Source organism: Ovis aries, chromosome 19, assembly GCF_016772045.2.
Source record: "Ovis aries strain OAR_USU_Benz2616 breed Rambouillet chromosome 19, ARS-UI_Ramb_v3.0, whole genome shotgun sequence".
Classification (NCBI taxonomy): domain Eukaryota; kingdom Metazoa; phylum Chordata; class Mammalia; order Artiodactyla; family Bovidae; genus Ovis; species Ovis aries.
Genome location: NC_056072.1, coordinates 50,425,049 through 50,434,246, shown reverse-complemented (window position 1 = coordinate 50,434,246; position 9,198 = coordinate 50,425,049). Strand labels below are relative to the sequence as shown.

Sequence of the window (9,198 nt, the reverse complement as noted above, 5' to 3'; positions counted from 1 at the left end):
CCGGGGGCGGGCTGGGGGCGGGGCCTCTCTCAGCCGGCTCCGCCCGGACCCTGGAGGAGCCAGAGCCCGGAATCCTACTCGAAGAAGGGCTGATGAGGGGTGGCAGCAGAGACGGTGGGCACTGGCCTGCGTGGCCCGGGCCAGGCTCTCGAAGGTTCCCTTAGGCACTCGGACTGACCGGGCGACAGGGACTGGAGGTACCTTATGATGGTCATTGTAGAGGGTGCGGCAGAGTAGAAGGTGTGGGGAGAAAGCCTGAGTCCTGGAACTGCACGGGAGTGTCTTGGCAGGTAGTGGTCTCTAGGGTACTGGCGCTCTGTCCAGCCCCCAAACTGAGTGAAAGGCGCTCAGTCGTGTCCATCTCTTTGCGATTCCATGGACTATAGAATCCATGGAATTCTCCAGGCCAGAATACTGGAGTGGGTAGCCATTCCCTTCTCCAGGGGATCTTCCCAACCCAAGGATCAAACCCAGGTCTCCCGAATTGCAGGCAGATTCTTTACCACCTGAACCCACCAGCTCCCAAAACCTGACCCAAAGAGCAGAACCCACTAAAAGAACCAACTGGGCAGTCGCTAGGGCAAGCTTCACTGTAGACTGGCCTCCCCTAGCTAGTAAACACATGGGGGGGGGGTGTGCATGCAAGCTAGGGCCCCAGACCTTGGTGCCAGTCTCTCTGCCCACCCTTCCGTCCCTTCCTGCCAAGTTAGAGCCTTTCCCATCTCCAAGTCCCAGCCAGGGTGGATGGCCCAGTCTGCCCCCTCCAGTGTGCCTCTGAATTTCTCAAGCTCTGAAAGTTACCAATGATAAGGGTAGACTCTGCATTCTTTCCCATTTAATCACCCTTGAGCACTTCCTGAGCACAATCACCCCTGGTGGCCTGGGCTAGGATACAGGGATACAAGAGAACTTACAGCCCCCAGAAGTCCCAGCAGACCTGCCCCCTTACCTGAGAACCTGCCCCCTGGCTGAGAACTGCCAGGAGGAGGCTCTGCAGCAAGTCCTTGGCCATTTCTCTGTGCCTTGTCATGGATGCAAGTGGACCAAATGCCTGCCATGCCACCCCCCACCCCCACCCAATCCTTAAGGCCAGTGTCTGAAGGCCAGACTTTGGCTTGCCTGGAGCTGGGCCCCACCTCACCCAAACCCTTCTGACCCCATCCTTGGTGGGGTCTTCTCCAAACCTTTGAGTGAGTCTCTCCTGGATGGTTCCCTGTGGCTGCAGTTGTCCAAGTTAGGAAGTTGAAGCTGGGGCTGGGGCTGGAAGTCTAGCCTGGGACATGACCACTTAAACAGGACCCATCAGTATCTTTCTCCTCAGGGGGTGTTGAGGAGCCCTTCACATCCTTCCCTGGCTTGGTCACAGCCTCTCGGCTCCCTGGGCTCTGGGTGGTCTCAGCCACCACACCAACTCCACCACTGGGGAGGACTCTCCTGGCGAGCTGGGCACAGGCCAGAGCCTGTGTCCTGTCTCCGGGTGCTCAGTTCATGTCTGCAGAATGAATGAATGAATGAATGGCCTAGCACTCAGTCCTTCCTGCTGTCTGCCCACTGTCATTGAAACAGGAGTTCTCTGAGTTGTATGGTGCATCGGATCCATGGCTTGCCGACCCCACACATCACACACATTTTCTGCCTTTCCTGAAGATCATGGGGGAGACGCGGGGCGAAGGAGAAGCTCCAACATGGGGGATTTCGAGGCAGGGGAAGAGGTGGCTCGCTAGAGCCTTGCCTGCTGCTGGCAGTGCTCCACCTCTTCTGGGTCCCGTGCACACTCCATGTGCCTGTGGGTGAGCACGTGGCAGGGTGTATGTGCACACGTGTAATGATGTCTGTGAGTGTGCGCTCTTATGCCAAAGGAGATGGCAACAGCACAGTGTGTGCAGTGGTGCCCAGGGGCACATGTTTGCATTCTGGGTGCACCCAGGCATGCTTGCGTGCCATGTGCACATGGACGCTGTAGCTAGCTAATCCTGGTCCCCTTCCTGACTGACACAGGCCTAAGGATAGGGTCCGACTCAGGGTGTGAAAACTGGACTCAGGAAGAGGACAAACCATGTCCAGGGATGGGGTGGGCTGTGATGACCGTATATCATTGGCCATTTGTAGACTGTCCACAAAGGGCCGTCCCTCACTCTCAGGTATGTGTGGAGATAGCCAGGTCTCTGTCCTTTGTGGAGAGGGCACCCTAAAGATGAGGACCCAGGATTGGGACAGGGGCGTGGCTTGTTTCTCAATGCTCAGCCACAGGGGCACAGGCAGGACAGGGCCTCAGTATTTTGGCTTCAGCCACCAGCTGCCCTCCAGACAGGAAGTAGCGACACAGCCGAGTGCCTCCCCTCACCTCTTCCTGGCCATGGAAGACACAGACCTTTGTTCCTAGCCCCAGTCTTCAGAGCTAGACAAGTCAGAGGCCATGGATTCTAGCCACCCCCTGACCAATGGGAAGCCCTTTAACACATGGTGGAGTTTGGGACTAAAACAGGTCAGTTGGCGTTGACATTACCCCATAGTCTATTAGGATCTCCTAACAAGATCTGTATCCTATTCACCCTGTGGGCAGGGGTGGCCCAGGTTGGGAGACAGAGGAGGCAAAGGGACCCACAGTTGACAGTTCTGGCTCCCACCAGAGAGGCAGGATAAGGTGAGAGTCTCCATATCCACAGAGGCTACAAAGGAGCCTCACCCTCCAGCTCAGTTTGTATCTCCCATCCAGGACTCAGGACTTATGAGCCTGATTTCCTGCCCCATGGCATCAAAGGCCAGCACTCCTTCTCCTTCATATTCTGACTGGCTGACAGAAGCCCCTGCCTACCTAGCACAGAGCTCCAGCCGTGGTTCAGACTTGAGAGGGAATCTGCACTTTCAGGTCAGCTCCCCCAAGAAGCCCAGATTCTGACACAGACCCTCCCTTGGAGGCAACAAAGCTCCAGGCCCCCCAGTCATCGGTGGAACTATTTGGCTATTGTCGATGTTGCTGGCCTCAGCCCCCATGGAGGACCCAACATGAGGGAAGGCAAGCAGTCTTTTCCTCTGGAGCTTGGGGAGGGGGCTCCCCCCCTTCGTGACTCACTCCAGGCTGTGTGGGTTATTTCATTATGTTTCAAATTGCCATGGCAACTAGCTGGCAATCAAGGGTAATTGAGCTTGTCGCCAGGGCAACAGGGCAAAACCCGCAGCAGCCACCCTCTCTGGTTGCCCTTGGGGTGCAGTAAAGGTCAGGCTAGCCCAGGGCCAGTATCAGCCAAAGGGCTCTCGGCCTCCCTGGAAAGGACAGAATTGCCAAGGCCCATGGAATTCCAGTGTGTAGAGGAGGGTGTTCCTTGGGAGTGCCAAGGCCCCCATCCCTGACCCCATGCCTGCAACCCCTGCCCTTCTCTCTGCCACCCTGTGCCTAAATACGCCATGGTAGTCAAAGCAAGCAGAAACAGAACTTTTATGTGCTCATAGATGGTACTTGTAAATGGCCCATGGGCCCTCCTCGTCATACTCACGGCGGCTGAGCCACAGGCTCTGGAAGGAGTTCCGAGACGCCATGATGGAGCCTCCAAGCCAAGCAGCGACAGCCCGGTGCGGAGAGCCCAGCACAGTGGCACCAGGGCCCAGCTCCTGTCTCAGGCGCTCAGGAAAGCCATTCAACAGAGTGCTGCCACCGTCCAGCACCACATTGGCCAGCAGCTGCTCCTGCTGCTTGGCCTCCAGCCGGCTGATACTGAGGAGGGCTAGTTGCGGAAGGCCTGGCTGATTGACGCCCAGCAGGTTCGGTTGGAAGAGAGCCTCCGGGCAGCAGAAGCGCTCAGAGCCCAGCGTGATGACCTGCTTGTCCGGAAGCACAAAGTCCACCCGGGTCTGGGATTGCATGCGGGCTCGCTCAGCCGTCATGTCCATGGCCACGTAGCAGCAGGTCTCTTTAATCTGGTTGACCAGCTCTGCCTTGAGCGGTGATTGGCCACCCGCCAGCAACAGCTGAGCCAGGTGTTCCGTAAGGTCGCAACCCGCCACGTCCAGCCGGTAGGTGTCGAGGGGGGCCAGATCCCCAGTGACAATGGGCGCCACGTAGGATGTGCCGTGGCCACTGCCCAGCACCAGCCCGGTGGTGCGCCCGTAAGCATAGAGCGCCAGCAGGGCCTGGTGCACTGTCTGCATGGCTGGCACATGGAAACGCTCGAAGAGTATTTCAGCCACCTTTTCTCGGTTGGTACGTGGGGAGATGGGTGAGTCGGCCACAAGCACAGCCAGCTCCTCGGGCTGCACGCCCAGCCTGCAGTAGAACAGGTGTTGCCACAGCACCTCCAGGGCATCCCAGTCAGAGACCACACCTCGATTTAGCACCGAGTAGGAGGGCTCTTGCTTCTCAGGCACCGTGTACCTGGGCTGGCCCTGGACTGGGTGTTGCAGCAGTTGCACGCGTGAAGGCAGCACACTGAGAACGTGGTCCTCTCCAGCCAGCCCGCATTTGGTGAACCCTGTGCCTGTGTCAATCACCACGGCAGCCATGTCCTGGTAGGGGCCCAGCGGGTGGCGGCAGAGCACTGGGGACCGTATGGCCAGAGCATCCATGGTGGGCACCAGCTCATAGCAGGCCCCGCGGACCAGGCCGAGGTGTGCGACCACCGGCGAGTGGATCGTGTCCTCGTTTGTCAGCTTGAATTGGGGACCCTGGAGCTGAGTGCCCACTGTAACCATGGGCAAGACCTTGCAACCAGTGCCGGGTGTGGTGATCGTGATCAGGGAAAGTTGCTTCTCCTGCACCTTAGGGGAGCTGCCATGCTGCCAGGACAAGAGCTGATGTAAGCTGGAGCTTTGGGCAGCACTGGCACCAACTTTTTCTCTGTTTACACAGATGCAGGTCTCCTCAGGGGGCATCCGGTGTACCTCCACATGGGTAGGCGGGCCCAGTGGCTCACCTTCTTGGCCCAGGGTGGAAGCCTGACCAGGCTCCCTGGTGGTTAGGGCACCCCTTGAGAGGGTGGGCTCATTGGAGATGAGGGGTTCTTGGGGAAAGGGAGGCTGCCTGGAAATAGGGGTTCCAGTGAGAGGAGGTTGAGCAGGAGGGGGGGGCTGCTTGGTGGAGGGGGCCTGCTCAGCTAGTGGGGGCTGACCACCGAGGGGGTCCTGCCCAGCACGTTTGACCTGAGGACTGTCAGGGTGACAGCTCTCTTTCTGATTGTGGCTGCCTATATCTTCCTGGAGTGGGGGTCTGAGCACCTCCTGGTTTTTGGCTGCTGGCAGCGGCTCTGTTGTCTGCTCTGAGCTCATCCACTGTTGTTTCTTGGTCTGGTCCAGAGAGGTGTCCTGCATCCCAGGGGCATCCAGCATCCAGACAGTGCGACTCCTTTGGTTTTTTTCAGCATCAGGTTTGGACCAGCCAGGATCATGGGCATGACTCAGGATCCTCTCTCCAAATTGGAGCGGTGTCCCCAGTAGAACGGGCCCACCGAGCATCCCCATCCTCATGGGTGTCTCAGCACCAGGGGAGCCTTGTGATTCCAGGTGGACCCTGGCCTCTTTGGGAACCAGGGCCACCTCTCGGTAGCTTCCTGATGAAAGGCTGGAGGGCACTGGGCTGGACACCACGGCCGTGGTGGACCAGAAGCTGGAACGATCACTGTCGGGGGTGAGGATGGGCGTGGGCAGTGGGCGGGCAGGTTGCGTGCTTTCGGAGGCATAGATGGCTGGGTTGGGGGGCATGAGGCCCACCAGCACTGCCCGGGAGCCCATGGGATCATGGCACAGCAGCCCCATCCTGGTGTTGCCCGTGGCCATGTCAAACACCAGCACACGGTCTTCCACAGCATCCTGGAACTGGCAGGTAGGGGCACTGGAGGCAGGTATCTGCGTGGCTTCCCTGGGAGGTACTGGGGCTGGGTTGTGGCCGCTTAATTGGTAGGCAGACGGCGGCCTGCTGGAGCAGGGGTTGTTGCAAACATTGAGGGCCTGCTGACTTTGCTGAGTGCTGCGGATCTCGTGGCTGTCCCTCTGGCTCTTGGGGGTTCCTGGGGGCCCTGAGCCTGGTTTGGGGCTGCCTGGCCTAGAGATACTGACCAGGGGCTTCTCCACTTGGTTCTTGGGATGCCTGGGTAACACTGGCCTTTGGGTAACCTCGCGTACCTGGGTCTGGTCCAGGGATTTGTTTAGGGTGGGTGCTGGGGTGCGAGGCTCCTCCTGAGGATGGAAATTCAGTTTGTTCTGGCAGCATGTGCCCCCTTTGGAAGAATCCAACTGGACTGCCCATTGGTTGCCATATTTCCCAGGCAAGAGGTCTTGGGACAGGCCCTTGGTGGTGGCTTTGGTATCAGTCAGGTGGTCAGAGTTGAAGGGGTAAGATTCTGCTCCTGCCATTGAGATTGGATCCAGACCTGGAGTACTGGCCTGAGTTGGAGTTGGCGTTGGAAGAGCCTGAACCGGACCTGGGCCCTTGCCCTGGCCCTGATCATGACCTGGAGCCAGAAAAGGACCTTGGGCTGCAGGTGAACCATCCTCCCCTGAAGGAATATACGGTAGCCATCGGCTCTTCCTAATGCCTGCTGGGGCAGTCTGCTCGGGGCTGCAGGGGCCTTTGCCCCAGCCTACGAGGACTTTAGCTGGAGCCTTGCCCTCCCCCACCACCTGCACCTGAAGCCGGGAACAGTAGAGTCCATGCTGGGCCGTGTCACTGGTGGCATCACCGCGCGTGTACACTGGTAGGGCCGGGGTCCTATTCTCCGTGACGAGATGTATCTGGGCTCCCACGAAAGAGCCTGGGAATGAGCTAGTGGAGGGGAGTCTCGGGGTATCCTGGGAGGCCCTCTCACAGCCACATTGGGAGGTAACCTCCGTAGGCTCCCGGAGGTGCTGGTGACAGGGCTCATGGGTGTGGGCCTGGGAGGCTGAGCCATAGGCCCCATCAGAGTTGGCCTCGGTGGACAATGGCACCTCATGCCTCGAGGATGTGGATCCTGAGTTTATCCGTGGTCCCTGGGACCCTCTAACACCACCCCCCAGCTGCTGGCTGCCAACTGAGGGGTGGCCCTGGGGGCCCGATGGATCAGGGCCCCCCACTTTCTTGGTGACTTCCATAATCCTGCTCCATGCCCTAGGTGCCCTGCCCCCACTTCATTGCCATGACAACCCCACACATCACAGCGCCCCATGACCTGGGGGAGGGTGAGAGAGTGTGGGAAACCAGGGGCCCCACCCCCCTGAGGAATGGGGGGCTGCCCAGGGAATCTTGGGTAATGGAAAGACCAAGGGATCCCCGTGAAGTCTGGCAACCCTAGACTGTCCTTCTCTCTCTTGGACAGTCAGATAGTCACTCTGCCCTGGCCAGCCAAAGAGCGAGGGTAGAGCTCCTGGAGGTGAAGGCCCATGTAAGGCCAAGGGGAAGAAAGTGTAGGCAAGGGAAGACGCTGAGGGAAGCCCCTGGGTTCCCAGTCTACCTCAGATGTCAGACTTGGCTCTTTTTCCCCATTTCCCACGTGGCAACCTGATGCTTAAACCCTGACCCACGGATGCCGTTCGAAGTGTGTGAGGCCCGTGGGGAGAGAGGGGAGGCCAAGCCTCTTCACCACTCAGTCCTGAGAGGCGGAACTGGGTGAGGCGCCCAGACTCAGGCTCTAACTCCCCTCCCCCATGTTCCCCGGCTCCCGCTCCAGGGACAGCTGCTCCTTGGCAGTCTTTCTGCTCCAGGTGGTTTTCGTCTGCCTGTGCCTCCCAGAGCCCCCTCCCCAGAGCAACATGTCCTTGAGGCCCAGCCCAGTGTCCCCCAGAGGTGGGGATGGGGGTGACACGGGTGGGGGTGGGGCCTCTGCTCAGAACCTTCCAGTCACAGTGCTCTAGCTCTTGTCACATTGTGTCAGCCTCACGCTGGTGGAATACTGGGCGTAGGGCTAGGCCCTGGGGGACACTGGACCAGCCAAAGAGCGATTACGCAATGGGGCACAACAGGGACACAGAGGTTAGGGGACTGCCCACACCGAGGGCACAGGGCTGGTTCCACACTGGAGGAATGGTGGGTGAAGGTCTGGGTACCGGGCCCACACACAGTGAGGACAAATGGGACAAAGGACTGGGCTTGGGCAGCACACACAAAGGGAGGGTATTAGACCAGGGGGGCGGTTCCACGCTCCATTGCGTAGATGGGCAAACAGAGGGTCCAGGAGGCATGGGACCCTTCTGGCCCACCAGCCCAGGCCCAGTTGAGCCTGGCAGCCATAGAGAACAGACTCAGTTTGGGGACCGCCCCCATTGCCAAAGGCCTGGGTCTGGAAGTTCTGACTGGGGTGGGGTCAGACCTTCCTCCCACCCCCAGCTATGAGCCCTGGGCCTCTTCCCTCTTGTCCCCCAGGGCTATTCTCTCAGGCCTCAGTCTTGCTACCCAGGAAACAGGTCTGTGGAGAATGCGGCTGTAGTCTTGTCCTCTGAAACGGTGTGTTTTCACCGAAGTTAAAAATAGTGCTTACGGTTGGCCGTGGGGTGTGAAGCGATGTGACCAGGGACCAAGGCTAGCTTGGTGCTTCATCTGTACCTTCTTGGGCAAAGCCTGACTCAGCCACGGCTCAGGCCCCCAGGGCCCCTCACCGTTCCCCAGATGCCGCTTTTGATGAAGAAGAGGGACAGAGGTCTCTGGACACACTATGGTCCAGGAAGGTGGCATGTCCCAAGGCTCTGTGGCCTGCGCGTGCATGCATTCACACACACACACAGGCTTGCTGAAGACTATTCACCTCAGTAATCTCTGTCCCCGAGCATACTGCCTTTTTTTTTTTTTTAATCTGGTTTTGTTTTTCCCCGTGACAGAGATGCTAGTAGCAGCCTGTTGTGCCTGTGGGAGGGCTGGATCGGGGGTGGGGTGGGGGGGGGGGGGGGTGGGGGCGGGGGGGTGGTGGAGCGGGGAGAGGGGGGCAGGGAGGGAGGCCCTGAAAATCACTGCCTGGCCATCCCCTGAGCCATCCCCCCACCTCTTGGGGAAGTGAGGCATAACCCTTTCTGCCAGGGCTGATGTCCTCAGCGACAAACTGACCTAAGAAGGGTGTGGCCCATGAAGGAAGGACCAGAGAAGGCAGTCTGGAGCGGAGATGGCTTTTCCCACCCGGGACACAAACACCCCTGATGGCAAAAGAAAACACTAACTGCTATGGATTGGGCGCTTCCTCTGCGCCTGGCAGTGCTGAGCACCGCGAGCCAGCCTCACAGCAATTCAGTGAGAGCCGGGTGCTG

At 59.1% G+C, this 9,198-nt stretch overlaps 1 protein-coding gene across 1 annotated transcript; it reads right to left on the bottom strand.

Moving 5' to 3' along the window:
* Positions 1–13: 13 nt before the first annotated feature.
* On the bottom strand, positions 14–8,743 carry LOC105603539 (protein piccolo-like). Its single transcript, XM_012100041.5, has one exon. It carries the CDS (start codon positions 7,057–7,059, stop codon positions 3,445–3,447), a length of 3,615 nt encoding a protein of 1,204 aa, XP_011955431.3. The 5' UTR covers positions 7,060–8,743; the 3' UTR covers positions 14–3,444.
* Positions 8,744–9,198: the final 455 nt, after the last annotated feature.